This window comes from Leuciscus leuciscus (genome assembly GCF_965113295.1).
Source record: "Leuciscus leuciscus genome assembly, chromosome: 19".
NCBI classification, from domain to species: domain Eukaryota; kingdom Metazoa; phylum Chordata; class Actinopteri; order Cypriniformes; family Leuciscidae; genus Leuciscus; species Leuciscus leuciscus.
Genome location: NC_138743.1, coordinates 15,084,923 through 15,108,158, shown reverse-complemented (window position 1 = coordinate 15,108,158; position 23,236 = coordinate 15,084,923). Strand labels below are relative to the sequence as shown.

At 39.1% G+C, this 23,236-nt stretch overlaps 2 protein-coding genes across 6 annotated transcripts in view; one reads left to right on the top strand and one right to left on the bottom strand.

Annotated features, from left to right (window-relative positions):
* The window catches only part of cep170bb (centrosomal protein 170Bb), a 50,950-nt gene extending 33,393 nt beyond the window's left edge, over nucleotides 1-17,557 (top strand). For 4 of the 5 annotated variants that reach the window (XM_082148439.1, XM_082148438.1, XM_082148437.1 and 1 more), the window contains 14 exons: nucleotides 2,068-2,184; nucleotides 2,285-2,779; nucleotides 3,123-4,240; nucleotides 4,565-4,741; nucleotides 4,883-5,006; nucleotides 5,120-6,808; nucleotides 6,951-7,182; nucleotides 7,332-7,491; nucleotides 7,810-7,848; nucleotides 10,457-10,588; nucleotides 10,760-10,848; nucleotides 11,235-11,328; nucleotides 11,417-11,468; nucleotides 11,562-17,557. In XM_082148439.1, the coding sequence (XP_082004565.1) occupies nucleotides 2,068-2,184; nucleotides 2,285-2,779; nucleotides 3,123-4,240; nucleotides 4,565-4,741; nucleotides 4,883-5,006; nucleotides 5,120-6,808; nucleotides 6,951-7,182; nucleotides 7,332-7,491; nucleotides 7,810-7,848; nucleotides 10,457-10,588; nucleotides 10,760-10,848; nucleotides 11,235-11,328; nucleotides 11,417-11,468; nucleotides 11,562-11,737 (4,694 nt within the window). In that variant the 3' untranslated portion in view covers nucleotides 11,738-17,557. The remainder of the gene's footprint in view (nucleotides 1-2,067; nucleotides 2,185-2,284; nucleotides 2,780-3,122; nucleotides 4,241-4,564; nucleotides 4,742-4,882; nucleotides 5,007-5,119; nucleotides 6,809-6,950; nucleotides 7,183-7,331; nucleotides 7,492-7,809; nucleotides 7,849-10,456; nucleotides 10,589-10,759; nucleotides 10,849-11,234; nucleotides 11,329-11,416; nucleotides 11,469-11,561) is intronic. The other variant, XM_082148440.1, reaches the window with a different exon arrangement.
* Nucleotides 17,468-23,236, bottom strand: part of LOC309482875 (pleckstrin homology domain-containing family G member 3) — a 148,450-nt gene continuing 142,681 nt past the window's right edge. The window contains exons 16-18 of the mRNA XM_082148448.1: nucleotides 22,751-22,858; nucleotides 20,945-22,484; nucleotides 17,468-18,805 (exon numbers count right to left, since the gene is read on the bottom strand). Of these exons, the coding sequence (XP_082004574.1) occupies nucleotides 17,892-18,805; nucleotides 20,945-22,484; nucleotides 22,751-22,858 (2,562 nt within the window). The 3' untranslated portion in view covers nucleotides 17,468-17,891. The remainder of the gene's footprint in view (nucleotides 18,806-20,944; nucleotides 22,485-22,750; nucleotides 22,859-23,236) is intronic.

The following is a 23,236-nucleotide window of genomic DNA, read 5'->3' as shown; positions in this document are numbered from 1 at the left end:
TGAACGGCGCGGTTTGCGCGGCTCGAACAGAGGGAGAGCAGGTATCATCCCCCAAGCAGGCAAGGCAAGCGGGCGCACCGGCGAGCTTTGCGGGTTGGGGGGGGGCGGAGGAGCAGTCTCGGAGAAGGATGCCAGGTGAGTCCTCAGAGTCACCAGGCAGTAACTGGCTCGCAGTGAGGGCGGTCGCCGTCAGCGAGCGCGAGCGCGAGCGCGAGAGCTGCGTGATCCTCAGGAAAGGGGCGTCTTGAAAAAGACGCCCGGCTCTTTTAGTGCAATGAGAGTGTGTGTCGCGGCGGCGAGCACACACACATATACAAAACACAGTAGCAGAGAAAGGATATAACGCCGGATAGCGCAGCAGGAAGGCGACTGAAGGCGGCGCGGCCAGCGGCTTCAGAGTGTCGACTCGTCCCGCTGAAAGGCTTTTTCAGACGGCGCGGCTTCTCTCCGGATCCAGCGATGCGAGAGCTTCGCTGAAGAGATGAAAAATCAGTGAGCTAGCCTCTCGAAGCTATGTTTATAGCCCTAGACCACGCCCATTCTGGCGGGACGTGACGTATTGGGCGCGAAGCGCCCCCATTGGAGCTGACGTCACGAGTGGGCCTTATCGATAGGCTGCTGCAGTTGCCGCAGGGCAGCCAATAGGCGCACAAGCCGTCTCGCCTGTGTCTGCATGCTGCCGCAACGCGTTTTACATTATTTCAAAATTAAGGATAATTTTTTGGCTTCAGTATCTCGTGGAAAAGAGATTTTCCCCTAGCGTAAGATTTACGCAGTACGAGAGTACCTCTCGTAAGAGAACAACATGAGGGTTGTTTGAGTTTTTAGATAAAATATTAAAATAATAATAATCAAAACTTTTGAAATAATGCATAGTAAAGTGAGTATGCAAAGAGTAATACATCTGGGCAACATTTAATATGATGTATTATTTTTTGTTAATCATATGTAAGTGGTTAACAATTATATTATTGTGTAATATAGACACTTAAAAGCCTACTTAACGTCCTGTATACTGGACATTAAATTTTCACAATCTGATCTACCTGCATTGACACCATTATGTGAGAACTGACAACACTGTTTTCTCCAGAGCGACTATAAATGAACTAAATTAATAACTTTGTATAACAAAAAATAACCATCACTGAACTTAAGCTGGATTATGACACTATTTTCTTCTAGATCTGTTGTACAGCCGAAACAAACTTTGTTGCATTATTTTCCTGTTATCTCTGTAAAGCTGCTTTGAATCAATCTGTATTGTAAAAAGCGCTATATAAATAAAGGTGATTTGACTTGACACAAGAAAACTTGTTTCAGGTCATATGGCTAATATGTTAGAATATATAATAGAAATATGCCCAGGATACTAGATGTTTGGAATAAGGAGGATAGTCTATATATTTTACAATACCTTCCAGTTACCCTCACAATAAACTGGTAACTGTTGTTGCCACACAGCAAATGAGCATAGGTCCCACTCCTAAATCAAAGGTAAGCACTAGTTCTCATTCAGCGTGCGTGCACACACACAGACAAATTCCAGTCTGAAACCGGCGTAAGGCTGGGGTGAATGTTCTAGTGATGAGTCGTTCATGAACGATCCGTTCATTACGTTTGTCACGTGACAAATGAACGAAAGACTCGGAAGGTAAAGTAATTGATTGTGGAGATTGTGTAGGTGGATGTGTTCGTGGAAATTGCCAGTTAAAAGTATAACATTTAAAGCCCCTTAAATGAACGAAATGACTCGAAAAAAGATTTGTTCATTTTGATGAACGAGATCGAACAAGAGAGTCAGTAAAATGATCCGAACTTCCCATCACTAGAATGTTCTACAGCACTGGCTTCTGTGAGTGCACCATTTATACTCTGCTCAGTCTCAGGCATGCTCACAATGAGTTCCAGCTGATGGTAATTAACTTGAGTGAGAGAGTGAGGGAGAGAAACAGAGCACAGCAAATATTTTCTCACAACAAATGATATTAGAACACCCTGGGCTGTAACAATAACCAACTCATCATCTCTCTTTCTCTTTCTGTGTTTACATGTGTTCCTCTTCAGAGTCCCCTGTACCGCGGCCAACACCATTGTATGGACAGCCATCATGGTGGGGTGAGGAGGACTCTGGGAACAAGGGAGCACACAATGAAATACAAAGGTCAGGGGATAATCATTCAGGTAAGCATTTGTCCTCCCTTACGGCCACTTTCATGAGTTTTTAATATGGACATTTGTCTTATTACCATATTCATAGTTTGGTGTGGGTGTCTGTTGACAGAGATCACAAAGGAGATAGCTGAGGATGAATTTAACGTCTCTGTTCAAGAGATCCGTGATGGCCAGCCCAAGTCAACCTACCTGTACCATCGAGAGCCCAGCTATTTTGAAATTCCAACAAAGGAGTTCCATATGCAACCCAAGTCCCCAACGACGGATTTGATTGACATCCCAACCAAAGACACCAATGTTTCTCTGATTTCTACACCTCCAGTTGTCCAAAGTCATGCTTCTTTTACTATCGAGTTTGATGACTGCATGCCAGGCAAGATTAAAATCAAGGATCACGTGACCAAGTTCTCCTCTCGTCAGCGTAGCAAGCAGCTACAGCCCAGTAATTCTCTGGCAGCCACACCCACTGAGGTTCTGTCAGCTGAGAGCAAGGTGGCAGATTGGCTTGTGCAGAGTGATGTCAGCATGATGTGCAGGCGGCCACCCTGCGAGGATGTGTACAGCACTAAGAGTGACTTAGCAATGCATATTCGGACACTCAAAGGTAAGAGACATCTTGCACTTCCTTCTGTTAGACTCACACTGATACAAAATATATATATATATAATACATGCGTCCTATGTGAATACCTTGTTACTCTTTCTGTGGCTGTGCCTGCTCTTAGTAGGTCTAGACGAGGCAAGCTGGCTGTGTTTGAGAATCAGATTGTCTTTGTAAAAACAAACTTCAAGCTTTGATTGTCACGATTTTAGTAAAACAAATTATTATAGAATTGACATACAGGCTATGAGGAATGATTAACTGCATGAATTTTTTATTACATTTAAAAAAAAAAATTTAATTAGATTGACAGCCATAATATACACTATATTTGCAATCCTAATAGGACACCATCATGATGATGGAACCCAGAGTGATTCAGAAGACCCTGTGCTGAATGGAAAACGCAGCAAGTCACATCATTCCATGCAATCACAATCATCAGTACAGTCACACCAGTCAGCGCAATCTAAGCCATCTGAACCATCAGAATCAGTTCTGTCCCAGCCGTCTGTCTCAATGCAAAAAACTCATCATCCTCAGTCAGTCTCACCACACAAACCCCATCAAGGTGTTCTTGATGAAAGTGAGGCTCATCCTGTACAAGAAGCCTCCTCCCTTCACCAGACAGAGGTTAAGCCCATTCCCCCTGAGCCTCACACCCAGCAGGCCTTCATTATTGAGTTCTTTGATGATAATCCCAGAAAGAAGCGGTCACAGTCCTTTACCCACAACTCTGCGCATGCTGACTCATACTCTGCATTGAAGGCCAAACTAGAGAGACGCAAAGGCCTGGCTCATGGGGAAAGGCCAGCCTCTGTGCATGGGCATGTTCCTCCAACACAGCAAATCACTGTTCCACTGAAAGGTTCAAGCCATGGAGGTTCACAGCGATCAAGCTCACTGAAGAGAGAGAAGACAGAAGACAATGGGACCAGCACATCTTTATTAGGGACCTCTTCTCGCTCTTCACCAGCTATCACCATTAAGCCTTTTGGGAGTGTGGGCAAGAAGTCCAATCTTGCTCAGGAATTTACTGCAGAGTTCTTGAAGGATACAGGAAAAACTTCCCCACCTCCCTTGTCTGCCCCACCTGTGATGATGTCCCCATCACACACTCTTTTACCCTCCCCAGCAGAGCCCTCTGGACCCTCATCTCTGTCGTACCCATCTTCTCCTTCTCAACTACCTGCATTATCCCAGTCTCTTCTCCCAATATCCTCCCCTGTCTCCATCCCTTCGGAAGCCCCTGGAAGGGTTCCAGTTTCTAGTGCCTCCCCAGTCTGCTCAGCTGGGTCATCTGTGCCCCCGTTTTCACCACTATTAGCTAGTGGTGTTGAAACTAAGGGTTCAAGGGTGACACGAACTGAGGAGGAGGACAGTCTGAGTGATGCTGGTACCTACACAATTGAGACAGAGTCACAAGATAAGGAAGTGGAGGAAGCTAGAAGTATGATTGACCAGGTGACAAAGCCTTTTTTTCTTTTTCTTGATAAGAGATATGTAGATTCTATATTACAATTGGTGTAAAATTCTCCTATCCCAGTGTACTGTACAGATACTATAAGTAAGTGATTGGTAAGTTGAATGGTAAGAGTGGAAAATTGTGGCTCTTTGGCACTTTCAAAGCATTTATTGAGTTCAATGTTTGAGTTGTCCGAAATATAAATATCTGTTTCAACTTCTGGTGTGAATTTGGGGTGCACCGCCTGTTTGACCAAAGTGATCTGAAAATGTTTGAGTAGTGTTTGAGAAACATAGTAAATCATATTTGTTCTCATTTCACAGGTGTTTGGTGTTTTAGATGCACCAGAATACAGTGGTCAGACTTTTGGAGTTTATAGACCTGTGATTGATGATGGTAAAGATGAGCAACTATTCTTTAGTCATAGCCACGGTATGGCAGCTGATATAATGTCGACATCATCACAGGGCCATGGTGGGGACCAGGTCAAATCACTGCAGGTATTGCAATTATGTACTGCTTTGACAACAGTACTCAACAGTACTCACAGTACTCATTACTAAATGTCGCCCTAACGGTGTCAGTGAATAGTGAACAATTAATGCAATTATGATTGATAGTTGTTGCCCTTTGTGATTTAGGCACATCCTGGTGTAGGAGAGTCTAAATGGGTCTCACGCTGGGCCAGCCTAGCAGACGCTTATAGTGATGGATCTACACAAGGATCTATGGGAATTCCACCCAAAAATGGGCCTGCAGACAGAGGTATTTTCATTGAAAATCACAAGTTGTGTTTGAACAAGTTGGCAATACAAATTTTGATTTCATTATGAATAGCCAACAAAATAATAACTATTTTCACTCTTTTGATTTCGAAGATGATAGAGTGACATTAAGTCAAAGCTTGGATATCTCGGAATCAGATGGCAGTCAAGGTTTCAGGACCAGACGACTACTTCCTCAGGTTCCACCAGGAGAAAAACTGGAGAACACAACCCCTAGTATCTTGATCCGGCATGAAACTAACGTAGACCATGAACCACCGGAGAAAGGTTCTAGAGCACCACAGCAGCAGGACTGTAATCAGAGGCTACGTGTCCAAGACGATGTGGACCCAGACAGTCTGAGTGACACCAGCCGTTCAGATGACAGCTCCATCCTTGATAGGAGTGGAAGGAGCCAAGAAAAGAGAGGAACTTCAATACCCTCACCTTCTGAAAATGTAAACCATTCTAGAGGGTTAAGAGAGAAGCCACCACCCACTCCCAAACCCACCTCATTTTATATTGGTTCTGAAGATGGTTCATCCAAGTCAGATGCATCCAAAAGTCCAATTCTTTCACAGCCAGAGAGAGACTGCTCTCCCAAAATACCTCCAACTACTGTCTTGATACGACATTTGAGTGGCCATGAGTCTAGGCGTCCAGTGAAGCCCAACTCGTCAGCCCCGAACCTTCAGGCACATAACCGGGATGTGGTGCCCACCAAAGAGACCTCAACATTTGTTCGACAGGAAAGTTTTACCAAAGATAGGCCAAGTGACAACATTCAAGTCAAGAAACTACCACATATCTCTAGTCATCCTGCTTTGAGATGCTTGGATACAGAGGAAACTGTCCAAGATACATTTCCCTTTCCTAAGGAAGCAGAGAAATCATTGGCATCACCAGAAGAGAAGTTACCTGGATCTAGTCAACGCTCAAAAACAGGAAGCTCTCCTGCACAAGAGGACTCCCTGTCTGGTGATTCAGATGTTGATACTGCCAGTACTGTAAGCATGGTCAGCAGTAAAAATGCTCCTGTCACTGCACCTAAGAAGCGTACATCTGCAAGTGACCAGCGTAAGGAGAAATCATCTTCCGGTTTAACTGCAAAAGACAAAGCACGGCAACCTACAGCACGTGAACGACTATCAGAAAAACGCAGAAATCATGCCTCTGCAGATAATACTAATAAAGCTGAAATGAGTCGTCGTCTCCAGCTTCGTCGCAGTGCTGGTAACCGTGGTTCTTTAGACCTTTCGGATAATCAGCATGGTCAACAGCTGTGGCATGAAGCTGCTGCTTCTGACCATGAGTCAAGTTCACGGCCCAACAGCCGCAAAAAACTCACTGCACCCCTGCAGAAGGAGGACCCCAGTAAGGTAACCAAAGGAAGCCCTCAGGTGCTCACCCGATCTAATAGCCTTTCAGCCCCAAGACCAACCCGTGCCTCGATGCTCCGCCGAGCTCGACTAGGTGAGACCTCAGACAATGAGGGTGCAGAGACGGACCATGCGTCTCAGAGCTCCGACCACAGTAAGACTCCTGCTGAAGGCAAGAAACTCTCAAGGCTGGACATTCTTGCTATGCCTCGGAAACGAACTAGATCCTTCACTGTTCCAAGTGACAATGAATCCACCTCAAGCAAGCATGGTATTTCTAACCATCCTACAGAGGCGAGTAGCAGTGCGAGGAAAGGGGCTTCAAGTGAGGTGAGACAGGCTTCCGGCAAAGGGACTGCATCAGTAGGGAAACACTCCTCCACTCGTGCCCGCTCTAACCAAGTTAAACACAGTAGCACAGCTGGTGAGTATCTGTCAGTTTAATACTCTTAGATCTATAAATACAGTTTCTATAGACAAGACCACTGGAGTGGCATAACATTTTTCAACATTTTGAATCATTTTTCATTATTACTGACAATATATATATATTTTTTTAATTTGAGGTTCCCACCGTAGACAAAAGGATTCAGACTATTCCTCTACCTCAGAGGAGGAGTTTGAAACCAAATCCAACTCTAAGCAAAAGCGCTCCCATACCTCAGCTTCAACTCAGACACAGACACCACAGAAGACTGTTCAAATGAGGCTGAAATGTGGCTCTTTGGAAACGGAAGAAGACGAAACTCAGAATGAACACTTCCAGAATTGGTCTACTCATAGTGCAGAGATTGCCAGGTTATTTGGTTTTTGTTTTGTTGTTGTTGTTGTTGTTGTTGTAGTGTAATATAGTAATGCATTGGGTAGTGTGTGCATGCATAAATATTTATGATTGATGATTTTTTTTTTTTTATATATATTTCAAAATTAATACTTGTATCCTTTAGGCTGAGTCAAGACCTGGCCAAAGATCTTGCTATTCTTGCACGTGAAATCCATGATGTAGCAGGGGATGGTGACTCCCAGACATCCTCAGGCTTAGGAGCTACCACTTCCCCAGGCTCCATGCCAAATACCCCCGCATCCACTATCTCGACCAGAGAGGAGGTAGGCCAAAAATTTGTTTGCTTGGTTAAATGGCATCCCATCATATACACTGGCCCATTCCACTACCTTTTCAGTATGAAGCAGAACATGCTGCAAATGTTTGCAATCTCCTCATTAGCACAATGAGGAGAAAACATAGTAGATAAAATGCTAAAGTCAAAGGTAACCAAGCATGTTCTGTAACCAAGAAGTCATGGTGAAGTAGCATGGTACACCTCCTGATAATTATATTGTGTCCCCAAAGAGGATTAAGATTGAAGTACACGTTTTTTTTGTAATCTTGCATATGTTTTGTTGTATATTTTCTCTTTTGTGCAGAGACCATATGCATTATTACAGAGGTTCCTGTTACCTCAGGTGCTGAGTTCATCACTCATTATCACCAAGTGTTGTCCAAAATCAATGTACTAACAGCTGTCTGATGTCCACCTTTGGAACCTGTTGTTGAAACTGCTGCTCTAATTGATTTATTCCCTAATGTATGGAAGTAGAATAATGTCAAATGTTTTTGAAATAAAAAGCCTGTTGAATTGCACTACTGGAAAAAAAATAGGCATTGCATTAACCATGCTTGCATTTTAATGCATTGTATTTTTAGTGCTTACATTTTTATGGGCTGAAATTCAACATGGTTGAATATTTAAGCTGTGAATATTTCAATTAAAAACATTTCAAACACCTTTTCATTATTAAAAATTCAATAATCCATATTCACCTTTCATATTTCACTTCCAAAATATTCAAACTGTTTAAAAATACAACCAATAATATTCAACAGGCAATTTTCGGTCCATTTTATTTCGCTTTGCAAATTCGCTTCCACAAATTCAGTGGTTCAAATTCGTCCAGGAACTGCAGGAAAAGCAGTAGATTGCCGAGCATACTCTCCATCTGCTGTTAGTCTACCTCACCAGCAGATGGTGCAAAAGCGCGTGTTGAAGACCAGCAACAGTTAGAACAAGTCATTCATTCATAAAACTCATTTACAGCAATGTAAGTGTATTTGTGATTATTATGACGGCTGTTTTATGTTAAATTCAGTGTCTTCACGGTTACTTTTCCTGTGTAGCCTACATGCATCTTTCTCTACCGTGAACGAGATTATAATGTTATTCCCCGATGCGGATATACAGATCCAATGTTACATTTTTGAGGTTGACATATATTTCTCTTGGTTGTTTAGTTGCCTTAACTTTATATTGTGGCGATGTGCTGCATGCAGGCTAGGGTTTCCCTCAATACTTAAGGATTCCCCTGCTGGACATATACAACGCTTAACGTAGCTTAATGGACTACAGTGATGTAAAAGACCAAACTCGCAGGCAAGCAGACGGACTCAGAATAACGCGCAAAGCTTAATGCTGAGCGTTTCCCAATGATAGATTGGCATACAGATGGCTTGATGTTGGACATTCACACATTTAGGGGCCGTCTCTAAAGTGTATACGACTTTGGTATACACGTTTCTAACTCCGATAGCATTTGAATAGAACGACTTACAGTCATAAAACCAACTGTAAAGTGTTCATTTAGTGTCAGGCATAATGCGCACCCTTTGGATTTTTGATATTTATTCAAATAAATTTAAGTTTGCTATTGAAGTTAGAAACGTGTATGCCAATGTTGTATGCAACTTTAGAGACGGTCCCTAAATGTGCTAATGTCCAAAATATTTAAGCCAATTTTTACATTTAGTTATTTAGCAAACGCTTTTATCCAAAGCAATTTACAGTTAAACTAACAATAGGAGGACAATATGCAAGTGCTGTGACAGTTTAAGCTAATGCAATACACGTATGCATACTATATATATATATATATATGTGTATGTGTTGATTTTATGCCAGTATATCACGAAACGCTCAGCATGAAACTTTGCGCGTTAAGTTCATATTCTGAGTCCATCTTCTTGCCTGTAGCCTATATAATAGCCTACAGCCTACTTCCCTAATAAGGTGCAAGATTGGTCTTTCATATCACTATCAACGGAAGGGAAATCCTTGAGTATGAGGTATTGAGGGAAACCGATTATAATCCTGTTCATGGTAGAGAAAGCTGATGACATGTAGAATACACAGGGAAAGTAACAATGAAGTTATTGAATGAAACATAAACACAGCTTTTGTGTGTTTATCATCTTTTCCGCATATACTGACACAGATAATCATTTTCATTTTATGAATGAATGTCTTCGTCAACAACACGCGCTTTTGCACCATCTGATGGTGAGGTCGACTAACAGCAGATGGAGAGTATGCTCGGCAATCTACTGCTTTTCCTGCAGTTCCTGGACGTTAATGTTGAATTTACTGTCGAATTTGAACCACTGAATTTGTGGAAGCGAATTTGCAAAACGAAATAAAATGGACCGAAAATTGCCTGTTGAATATTATTGGTTGTATTTTTAAACAGTTTGAATATTTTGGAAGTGAAATATGAAAGGTGAATATGGATTATTGAATTTTGAATAATGAAAAGGTGTTTGAGATGTTTTTAATTGAAATATTCACAGCTTAAATATTCAACCATGTTGAATTTCAGCCCATAAAAATGTAAGCACTAAAAATACAATGCATTAAAATGCAAGCATGCAATGCCTATTTTTTTTCAAGTAGTGCAATTCAACAGGCTTTTTATTTAAAAAACATTTGACATACTTCCATACTAATGCATCCCTAATGCATGGAACTTCACTTCCAAACTCACTCTTAAGGCTGTATATTCATAAAACAGGTTATGTTCACTTTAAGGAGATTGTCCAACTATGTTGACTGTGAACATAGAACCCTTTGCTATTCACAATTGAATTAGCATGATCATACAGATATCTTCCCAGAGTTGTATCTCTGAAGCCTCCATTGTAATCTGAGCTCAGAGATGTATGTCTGTTAACATCAAATTTTACCTGCCATTGTCATGTCCACGTGTTCTTACTAGTGCTTTCCCATCCCTGATTAATCTACAGCTGGTACAGCATATACCCGAGGCAAGTCTGAACTATCAAAAGGTTCCTCCAGGCTCAACTAGTCCAATAGACCAGGACTCAAATATGAACGACCATGACAGTTCCAGACGGCGTCCCTGGAACCGTGAAGAGGTCAAATTTGGTCAAATCCTTTGCTCATTACACTAATAAACTGATCCATTAGTCATTTGCTTAGGGTGTTACAACCTTCATAGCCAATGGCAGTGTCTCTCAGATACGGTATAGATAAACTACAATTACATCATTTTTTATTTTAACCTTTGACTCTTAATATAATCACAGGTAATTCTGGACAATCTAATGCTGAACCCAGTCTCCCAGCTCTCCCAGGCTATCAGAGAGAACACGGAGCAACTAGCAGAGAAAATGAAGTATGATTCCTATTTAAAGGTCAAATAGGCTGTAGGTACATCATAACCATAAACCACTTGCTAGCTGTTAGCAGGGAATGGAGATTCTCATCCTAGAGAATATGTGAAAATATGTGTAGTCCTCAATATTTAGACTTTGCGTATCTGCTAGAGATTGACTTTGACTTTGTCAATCTTTAGCTGATACACAAAGTCTAAATATTGAGGACTACACATTTTCAAATATTCTCTAGGATGAGAATCTCCATTCCCTTAATACCCCCTGCTAACAGTAGATATCTTTAAAGCTAATAGACTTGAAAAGCACAAAATGCATTTTGATGTTCTTTAAAACAAAGTGCTCAGGTGTTTTGTCTGTATAGTCCCACAAATATTGTTTCTTTTAGAGTTCTGTTTCATAACAAGACTGAAGTCTGGGAGGAAATAGAGGCAAAAATCAACGCTGAAAATGAGGTTCCTGTCCTTAAGACATCTAATAAGGTAAATTCTGTCCTGATTAAAGGCAATTTCTTAGACCAGACTTTCATTTCAGAGATTTTGTAATCTATTTTCCTTGCTTTGCAAGCAGGAAATCTCATCTATTCTCCAAGAACTGCGAAGAGTCCAGAGACAACTTGAGGGTGAGTTTATTAGCATTAGATCTTTAACTTTGACCTTGTATGCTACACATTCTGGGGCTTTCCCTATATTCATTGTGTTTTGTCTTGCCTTAGTGATCAACACTATTGTTGAGCCTGGAGGAATCCTAAAGATGCCCCCTGTGGCACCTTCTCCCAGGGGAAAAAACAAATCTGCTTCCAAGGAGTTTACCAGCCCCACGTCTAGTAATGCCAATGCAAGTGCAAAGCGAGGTCCCAAAGGGCCCGAGGGAGGGCGATATGTAGTATAAGCATAGTAAACAACTGCACATTTCTTTGGAGACTGCAATATTTGTGGCGTATTTGTAAAAGTATTGTAAGACTACCTGTGGTGCAAATATGCGTCATATGCTTTCTCTAAGACTGCGGACACACTTCACAAGCTAAAGTAGGTTGTAACATTGTTCTTTTCAACAAATGTAATCATTGGCTTGCTTGAGCGATTGTCCGTATGCCATGTTGTCATTCATGATTGAGTTAATGCGTGGGGGTTGTGTTGCCGTCTGTTTTGAAAACCATTGTAGCATTCAGTCCACTTTCCAATTAAATTCACTGTCAATCATGTAATGCACTTGGCTGTTACAAATTTACAGCATGACAAAAAGGATGAATACACAATACTTAGTGCTTGCCTTCAACACGGGCATAGACATTATCTTGCCTTTAAAAAAAAAAAAGATTTACCAGTTGTTTTAGATATAATGCTATCGTGCTATAATGCTATTAATTGAATATTGCTGCTTCTGAGAATATGGCTACTGTTAAATTCCCAGATATAGCAAGTTAAAATATTGTTAATCGTATCAAAAATATTGTTAAAAGTAATCAACCTTTGGCATAAATGTATAGTACGGTGACTGGGAGGGGATATGTTTGGTTCACTTTTGTAGTAGCCACGAGATCCTATGTTGAGATCTTTTTTTTTTTTTTTATCAACCCACGGCAACAATTTAAAAGTAACCCAATTCCAAAGGAAAACCAGACTTTGTAAAACTGTGGTATTGACGCAAATTTCAACATCGATTCATTTGGTTATATATATGGATATATAGGCTAGTACATGCTATTTTTTCTCAAAGAAAAAAATTGTCTTTCTCAGCTAATGTTGTAAACTATACAGGGAACCCTGTCAGCTGGTACTTTATTGTTAAAGGTTAAAATTAATAACTGATTTCAATACAATTGCATACAAGGGCGTTTTTATAACAATGACGCTTTTGGATGACATAAGAGTACAAATAAAATGAATATGTATGTCACATTCACTGAATCAACTCTTTGTTAAGATGTTGTGGATCACCATAAGGGTTCCCACAAATCAATATCTCATGGCCAGGGCAAACCTAAGTGAACCAAACTTGTCCCCTCCTGGTCACCGTAGTTTTGCGACTACACCACAAACTGTATGTCTGGAGTGTTTAGGGTGTTTAAGTTTACGTGTAAGCGACTGCTAGATTATAATAGAATCATGTGTGATGCTGTGAAGTGTTGTTGCTGTGTGAACTTACAGGTAAAAACTTGAAAAATGGGTTACCTTCACCCTGCCCCACTATTATTATATGCTTTTATGATTGTATGCAACAAAGTGATTGTTTTTAATTTGGGATGACAAAGAGCTATCATTGGTGAGAACAGAAAACCGCTGGATGTATCAGGCTATCACCCCTACGTTTACATTAGCCGTGTATTCTTTAAGTGTCATATATTCTATGTATTTGTGATTTTTGAATGTTTTAAAAGCATCAAAATGATGTTTAAATATCCTGAATGAGATCCACAACAATAATGTCACACTAATATTCAATTTAGTAAACAGTGTTGTCAAAAGTGCTGTGACTGTTACAGTTGAAAGCCATTGGGTTAGAGTTCAAATTAGACATTTGGGGTAAGATGCCCCCCCTGAATTCACCTGGAGTGGAATGTTGTCACTATCATTATTTTTTTCATTTATTTATTTATTTATTGTAATTCATGGGGTTTTTATTTAATAATTCCATGAATTACTTTGTACATGTCAGAAGCTTTTCAATAAAACCCATAGCCTAAATGAGTGAAATTATTACATTTGAATTCAGTGTTGCTATTATGACATATCTTCAATTAAAATACAGTCAATTAAATATGTAAATATTCATAAGCCTGTATATAAATCATGGAATAAATTTACCTTTCAGATGAATCTCTTTTAACTGGGATTCTGCCATAAATTGTCTGTCATAAGAGGGAAGAGGGAAGAGGGAAGAGGGAAGAGGGGGGAGGGGGCATCTTCCCCCGTTTTAGTTTGCAACTGGCCGGTATAGAAATATTGCGACAACCAGTATCTTCTGATGACAACAGTGTGAATGTGCAGTGAACCACACAACTGTACATACAGTACAAAACATCTTTCTGTCTACCAGCGTCCCATCAACACATTGCATTATTAAGTAAACGACACCATGTTAGTATTGAATTGTATTTGCTTTGTCTCTGTAATTGTGATCTTCCATTACATATTTTTTTTCTATTTATTTATTTATTTATGTAACATTTAATGTTAAAAAGGCTCTACAATCCTGGTATCTGGTATAATCAAGTCAATCTAGGAAATTTTTTTTCTAAATATCTGCACTAAGAAATGATTGTATACAGTAGATTTGTTTAGTGGTTTATCAGCTCACCATTAAACAGTTTGCTTTTTTTTTTTTTTTTTTACCTGAGTGTTATGAATGGTTTGTTGTATCAAATGCAATTTGAAATAATTATTTTGGAATTATTGCATGTGAGCAATGTGTAATCTAGTAGAACTTCCAGACTAATTAATCAACTAAAATCAAACATCCTGGGATCCGCTCAACTCCAAATACACTTTTATTTGATTTTGTTATGTACGTTACCTTTTTATTTTATTATAAACACTGAGTAATGTAAATTCATTCTAAGTTTTGACAGATGTCACTGATATCATTTTATGAACCATCCAAAGTGTATTACAATTTTCATCTAATTTGTAATACATTTATTTAAGCCATTAACACCCATTTTGGAAATAAAATACTTTATATCTACACAACTAAATTAAGTAGAACAAACAACTTTAGAGCAGCGAATATATTTGAGGTGAAAACATGTTCATGATACCTTTTTGCAATTTTGTGTATTTAAAGTGAACTACAGCAGAGTGTGTATTAGGGTTATAAATGTATGACTATTTTTCAAATAAAAGATTTCCTATTTCATAAATCGATTAACTTTTGCTTAAAAAAAAACAAGAGCTTATTTTACAACTTTTGTTTGCTCATAAAGTTCCCTCTCTCCTATATGTGTACCCAGATTTGGATTGTTTAAACAGTTAAAAATAAAAACAGTTCTAGAAAATTCCAGAAAGTTCTCAACAGTCCTAGAATGTTCTAAACAGTTCTAGAAAGTTTTAGGATCAATCTTTAGAAAGTTTGTTATATGTTTGTTCCAATTATTCATCTGGGGTGACCTTTTTTGAAACAGAGCAATTAGGGCCTTTTTCATTGTTTTTAAGCAAAAGTTAATCAATTATACAGAAACTCTTTTATTTGAAAATAGCCAAAAAGTTATTACTGTAGTGTGTATTTTGAGAGGCTTCCATAGCCTTCAGATCCAGGAAAATAATATACTGTTGGACATATGTGAGATCACCACCTTATTTTTTAAGTCTATTGTAGACAGTTATAATTTTTTAGTTGTAAAACAAACTAAAATCAAATGAAGACTAGATAACACACTTATGTCTGCAAGATGTCTGTTAAAGATCACTTCATCTGGAAAGCATCTGCGGTTTATTAACATCTGATAGATGTCTTTAAGATATCAGTTTTACATACATTTTATATCATAAACCTCTTAAAAACATTTTCGAAACATCTATTTGACATCTGACAGGAAACGTTCTATAGACGCATATTGCAGATGAGCAAACGCACATAAAACAGACGTCTCCGTGATGTACATGTGCTAATGAGAGGCCTCATTAATAAAACGATTTCAACTAGAGTGTGCATATGCTAAAACCCACGCCAACGTTCATATTGATAAAAATGGTCTTTGACGTGGAAAAGTGCTAAGGTTCAAAGCAGACGTAGCCTACGCACTTTTACTTGTGGCAGAAAGTCGAAGAACTACAGGTATTTGGAAATATAAGCATATTATACATTTATTTTAATTAGTTTCGAACTGATCCTCTTAAATAATATTTAAAGGCATCAAACATATCTAGGAGGAAAGGTTGGAAATTAAAATTGATCAAATTTCAGATCGATTTTTTGTTAAAAATGCGGCCATTGTGTGGCGTACTTTCATCGCCTTTTAAAATTAAAACATCCTCATTGTTTCTTGTCAGGATATTTAGTGAGAGTTCACTTACAGTTCAAGTACATGGACTCGATTGAGAAATTGAGATCAAGACAATTCCTTTGCCCCTCATGATTCAGGAATATCACATCACTGTAAAATGCCTTAGTGTGAATATTTAGAGGCCCAATCTTTGATTCATCAATGATTTTCAGAAAGGGTGAAACATAAAACAGGACATTCAGAACTATTATCTAGAAAAATATTCGTATATTATTGTAATTTTGAAATTGTTCTATAATTAAAATATTAGTTCAAAAACACTTTCTTATAATGGTAACACTTTACAATAAGGTTCATTAGTTAACAATCTTAGTTAACATGAACTAAGAATGAACAATACTTCTACAGCATTTATTAAATCTTAATATTAATTTCAACATTTACTAATACGTTATTAAAATCAAAGGTTTTATTTGTTGACATTAGTTAATGCACTGTGAACTAACATGAACAAACAAGGAACAGCTGTATTTACACTTTTACAATAAGGTTCATTAGTTAACATTAGTTAACTACCTTAGCATGAACTAAGAATGAACAATACTTCTTCAGCATTTATTAATCTCTTATAATTCTTCGAAATTTGTAAATCCAAAGAATGTTGTATGATTTTGGCTAGGTGAGGGATTCAAATTGTAAATATTATACGAAGTATGAGGTGCCGTTACATGTTTAGACATATTTAAATGCTGAAATTCTGCTACAGTTGCTCAGTGATGGCTAATGTTGAATGGCAAAAGTAATTCAAGTGCTGCATTTAGAACTTAGAAAAAACTAAGAAAAATGTTTGAGTTTCATATCTGAAAAACACATTTGAATGAATATCGTATTAATATCAAACCATAAACTGACATGGAGGCTTTATCAAGTTCTGATTTGATTAAACCTCGGAAACAGTGTTGAAAGGAGTCATATGCTCTTGGTTTGACTATCTAAGATTTGCATTTGAGGCCTACAGATCAGACTCATTAAAATGGGACATAAACAAAATCTGTCCAAGTCTTTGCTAAGTTGAATTTCCTTCGGTTTTATTATGGAGTGAATTTTCCAGACTTTCCACTTTATGAACTGTATTTTTTTGGTGCATTTGTATTAAGTCAGACTAACAAGAGGAATCAATAGAATCTTAATAAATAACAGAGAGAGAGACACACAATGATCAATAAGAGAGTTATGAAGAAAATGACAGATTTCACAAAGAATGGGCTGCCAGTGTTTACCAAATTGTGGCATCAGCCAAAGTCTGATGTTAGTGGCAGATTTATCATGCACCACAATGACGTATGGTAAGCTTAACATTTCAGAAAAAATTGTCATACTGTACTACTTCTTACAGTATGTCTTTAAACATTAGGATCTAGTTTCCTAGAAAAAAGGGACTAAATCCACTTTGGTACAAAGGTACATATATACACTTGGCCCATGCATGCCATCTACGAACAAGCTTTAACATATCTTTCAGTTAAAAGTTAAATAAAACCCAGTTTTCGAGTGGTCTGTTCCATTTAGAGTCTAGACTGGAATTACACTCTAAAGTCTAGTCTATACTGGCAGAGTATACTGCATTACATGAATTGAAATACTTTTGCCAAAATTTAAACAATCATGAAGAAGAATGTCATTACCTTTACATTTATGTAAAATGACTACCAAACACATAGGCTACATGTATATCTACAATCAAATATGCGAATGGTACATCAGAATGAATGCATGTACAAGAATGTACAATATTTACACTTGCTGCCTAGCATCCAGACCATAAAAAACCATAGGTTTCTCATAGGTTTAACAGTAGGCAACATAAATCAAACAGTGTCCAAAATACCAGTAAAGTAGCATACAAAACGTAAAGAATATTAGGTTTGAGGTTTAAATTCGCCAAATGATTTATTTGGCTACAGCATAATATATACTGACCATACCTTCAGTGGTCAAGACATTAAAAAAAGAGAGAAATTAATGAAGCAAAGTATTTCACAGCCAACAACTTTCCAGTATTTCTGAAACATTAAATACATAACGATAAAACGAGTGATTTTATCTTATGCTTTGGAATTTTTCTCTGAGGTTCTTGACAACGCTGTGTTGACTAGCGTCAGACTTCTTCCCAGAATCCAATGTATTTTTAACAACATCATCTAAGTAATCACTAGGGGATGGAGCTTTCTCAAGTGTTTTGCTCCTCTCTGTCTTAGATCCTCCCTCTTCCCTAAGACGGTATTCCTCTGACTCCTGATACGCCCGACAGCGGTCAATGACAGCCATGATTGAGATCTTCTCACGAGAAGTTGGAGAACGAATTTGGACGTAGCCGTCATCTGTTGTCATTTCCTGTTTCATGCACTCTTTGGTAGGCAGGTCCATCTCTACTGGTGGTGTATCCTCAGGTACTTTCTCAACCACTATTATATTCTTCTCATTTGGAAGGGTAGCTTGAGCGGAGACATAGTAGCCACTGCTGGCATTTTTACTCTGAAGACTATGCAGATCACTCAAGTACAAACTACCCAATTTTTGGTCCAGAGAGCCAGTACGATGCTTCCGAGTCAGCAATTCTCCCGTATCCCTTCCCGGATAAAGTGTGTGAATTGAAGAGTCTGTGGAGCCATTAGAGGCGAGCATGCGGCTAGAAGAGCAGCTAGAACGTCTTCTAGAAGTGCCGTCGAACATCCTCTCTGCCACAGAACGACTTTGGCCTGCTGGTGACTGAGAAGATGAGCTGCCGAAGTGTGCATATTTGGAGCGAAGCTCACGGACGTCTGGCCAGTTGAAGTTCTCAGGTGGAGGACTAAGAGGACTCCTGGAATGGGACAGATGTGGGGACAAGACCTTTGGGCTACTGACAGAATTAGGAGTGTGGTCTGGGCTGGGAGTCACAAGCTGGGACTTCTGGTCTCTATCATAATCAGCCTGATCATTTGCAGTCAAGGACAGCATCAAGTCTGTTTTACCTGTGGAGCAGCAAAACATAAGATAATTTTATGTTTGGTTATACATTACATTAAAGACTGAACAACATTAAGTAGAATCACTGCAACCAATAAATTATTCAACAACCAATTTATATTTATTGAAGTCAACCACTTTAACCCCCTGGGGTCGGCGGTATCGCCGGCGATACCAGCTCGCTTTTTTTTTTATCAGTGTAAAAGAGACTCATAAATACTCTGTTGACTTTGATTTTCCATAGGAGTTTCATACATCAATCGATCCTGTTAAGTCTGTATTTTTTTTTTGTGTATACTCACAATAAAAACAAAGTGTTGTGCTTTTTGCCAAATAAAGAAAAATAAACACGAAGCGAGTTCTGCTTTCTCTCTGTCAGTTAAGTCCATTCTGAAACGCGTCCGAAAATTAACCATAACTCAGCGAATACTCAGTCAAACAGTCACACAGGCACACAGGCATAAAGCTTGAATTCTCTTCTTTTAAATGAAGTAATTTTTATAAAAAAACTAATATTCTCAGTTTATGCAATCTGTATGAAAAGAGAGATATGTCAGTCGTTCTCATCTCAGCTAATTATTTTTAATGTGACCCCGCCCACAGAGAGCGCGCGCTATTCAAACGCAAATGACTGAGGCAATCCTGCAAACGCCCCCATATCAGCTCGAGAAAACACATCAAGCTTATTCAGATCATTGTACTTGTTTACACCGTCTCGCGGCGCTGTGAGGAATAATAATAATGGAAAATGTACCTCAAGTGCTGGTATTTCGAGGACAACGGATCCTGAGCTATGGAATACTGTAGTAAGTTTTTTTTTTCATTCTCAAGTGAATCGCGTTTCTGTGTGTGAATGAATGAACGGCAGAGATGCGCGCTGAAAGACAATATTTCGTTGATTAGTTTTGGATAGATTATAAATTTTTACTGTAAAATATCTGCCACCTCAAATAAGCTTTTGTTTGCCAATTTTTGCTCATATGTTAAATATAGTATGTTTTGTCAAAAATAAAGTAATCAAATAATATGTTATAGGCTAGTGTTTATTCCAATGTAGCCTAGGCTATATTCAAGTAATGAATCCTTAACTTTGAAATATGTATGATAAAATGTATACTTTAGTTTTTACAAAGAAAGATTACACTTGAATTGTTGTTGTAATTGTAACCCTCTGCCATTGTATGCTACCGCGACAAAGCACGTATGCGACAAATGACGTCAGAAAAGCGTCAGTACATTATAATCGGTTATGGTCTATTACTGAACCGATACCGAATCGTCCTTGTCTGCATTGCAATGCATCGTAGAAACGATTAATTTCGGCACCCCTAGCAGAGAGTAGAGCGCTTAGCCGAGGACATCACAGGGTCTGCATAACATCTATCTCAGACGATGCAGGAACAGAGCTGTTAAATCATCAAGGACTCCAAGACCCTGATAACTGTCTGTTTAGCCTGCTTCCATCTGGTAAGTGCTTCCATAGTCTGAGGACAAAAACTGAGAGGCTAAGGAGAAGCTTCTTCCCTCAGGTTAATAGACTCCTTAACTTGGACTTGCCTGTGTCACTCATCTCATAAGTCTCTCGCTCAGTGTATTCGGGTATATTAAGCGTCAGTTGCACATAGCACTTGTATTGTTGCTGCAATTTAACATGCGTTTTAAACATTCTCTATTTTTTGGACATTTTATATATTGCTAAATAATATTACATTTGTCAGTTTATTATATACTGTTTTTTCACTTAGGTTTACTTTATTTGTTATGTTATGCACAGTCGATGGAGCAGACCATATTTACATTTCACTGCTGGTTGTATCCTGGTATATCTGTGTATGTGAATCTAATAAAAAAAATTGCAACACAGTAGTGGTCTTTCGTTCTCGAAAGCAGTGTTTTTAAATGAATTCAGTGAACAAAATAAATGATTCAATTACTCATTAATAATACACAAAAATACTCCACTAATAAAAGGATTGCTGCAAACACAGACAAGGAGCAAGGCAAAAAGTGAAAAGTCTCAGTTCTCTTGTTGTAATATGTAATATGTATGGAAGAAAATTGGTTGAAAATGCATTCACTTATTGATTTGATTGTATTATGTATTACTTGTATTACTTGATTATAGTAAAAAAGATCCATCTTACCTTTGGTCTCCTCTGGCTTTTCTTCCACCACCGACAGAAGGCTCCTTGTGGCTGACCATGTATCTCCAGACTCCTCACTCCTCTGTCTCAGCACTGGTTGTGTGCACTTAATGCGTTGACTGTACTTCCTTGCAAGATGGAAAACTTTGTTTTGGGATGAATCCGCATCTTCTGCTGACTGTGCTCCTGCATCTCCCTCATCTTCAGTTTCTCCTCTCAACCTGATAACTCTGGGGGCTAGAGATGTAAGGGGCCTACATTCATCCTCACATTGCCTGGGTCTGGTGGCATCATTCTCACTGGCTGCACGGTTTTCCTTCTCTTTCAAAGGTGATGGTGTGAAGGACTCCTCTCTGATAGTGCTCAGATTTGAATCTTCAGATATAACCTGTCCATCAACACCTTTGCCTTGTGTCTTTTTACTCAGGTTAGGACTCTTCCTGAGGAGACTGGGACTCGTTCCTCTATAATAAGGAGTTTCTCTGGGCCTAAGAGCTTTGAGGTCCCCTTGACATCTAGTGACCTCTCTTTCCATTTCTTGCCAGACTTTGATCATCTCAGAGGAGGGACGGAAAACCTCTTCCGGATTACTCTCAGTTTGGTAATAGACGGACTGAGGTTTCATGAAACCATCTCCATCAGAGTCAAGCCTAGTGAAATCTGTGGGATGACTAACAGGTTGTTCCAGAGAGGATGAATTTGCACTCAAATTGGTCTCTGATAGAGCCGAGGAAACAAAAAGAGGTTCTATAGCTTCATCAGGTCCAGATGTATTGGTGGTCTTCTCTAAGGCAAGGCCTTTTTCATTAGGAATGCTGTTGAAACGACTGACTGAATTCCTTACAAGCCCACTTGGAATGTAAGTGAGGCTCTCTCTACGCTTTAGGCTAAAAGTAGCATCCTGGTGTTCTGCATTCTCATAGTAGCTCCTTATCTTGTCAATGAGTAGTTGATCTTGCCGGGATAGCACTGAATCCCTTCTTCTGTCGATGCTTCGATCAGCGTCAAAAAGTCTGTCGTCCCCTAATGACCCAATCATGAAGTCTGCTGATGCAAGGGCTTCCTGGGTCAAAGGAATGCCATGTGACTCAGGTGAGCAGGTGCTAGCAAGGAGTTGTTGACGATCATGGGAATCTCCCAGACTTAGACTGCTTCCAGTCCTGCTTGGAAGACGTGGAGATGGGCAAACATCTGCGCTTATGCTACTACGACGTGTGGCACAGACAAAGTGTTCAGCAATGGCGCTGGCCTTATCAAGCACAGATGATGGAAGAATGCTAGTGGAGTCTGATTTCTCTTCTGCATTCTCCTCTTCCTCTGAAGATTCACCAGGGGTGTCGGTTTGCTGTGACAGAGATGAGGCCTCTTCTGTCTCTTCTTTGGGACCTTTCTGATCATATTTTTCCCTTGCTGACTCCAGATCCTGAATATTTGGAACCTGTTGGTCCATCTCTATGGACTCTGGATCACTAAAGTTGTCTGGCTTTATTTTCTCAGTTGATCCCCAGTAAGAGGCTATTTTCAGGTTTTGAGATTTGTCCTTGAGAGGGTAAGAAGAGAATGTCAAATTACAGTTACAAGCTGAATCCCTTGATTTCTGGGTTTGTATAAAATATGGCTGGGTATTGCCAATAACCTCATGAAATGATACATACCATAGTTCAAAACAGTGGTAAGCTTTACGGTAACCTGTTACTTACTAAATTAACCACTCAGTACAATTCTAGTTCTAGGTGTACTAAAGTATTAAGTACTAAAACTTATACAATTACTGTATATAATCAATAAGTTAAGTATACAACTCACCTGTTCTGAGATATATCTTTCATCTGTAAGATATGCCTCCACCTGTTCAACTGAAGGGCCATTTTCTCTATTAAAATTATTTTCAGTGCCCTCACACTCCTCTTCCTCCTAACATAAAAACATGTTTTTAGCATTCATGGGTGTTTGACACTTTAAAACAACTCACTTTAAATACAATACAAAAGAATATTTACACTGTTAAATAAGCAATATCATTAGGAACAAATTATTAAGCAAGACAGTTATTAAGTAAGAGAATTATTCTCAGTCTAAATACGGTTTAAGTTAAGGGGGTCGCACACCGGACGCGCAGCTCGGCGGCGCGCCGCGCCGCGCCACGTCTTTTAAATTCGAACACACTATTCTCTATGAGAGTACACACACCGGCGGCTCAGGACCGTGTTCAAAATCCTGCCGCGCCACAGAGCGCCATTTACATAGTTTTATATTAAATTTACATGTATGTGTGTCTCAAATCGTAGTTAA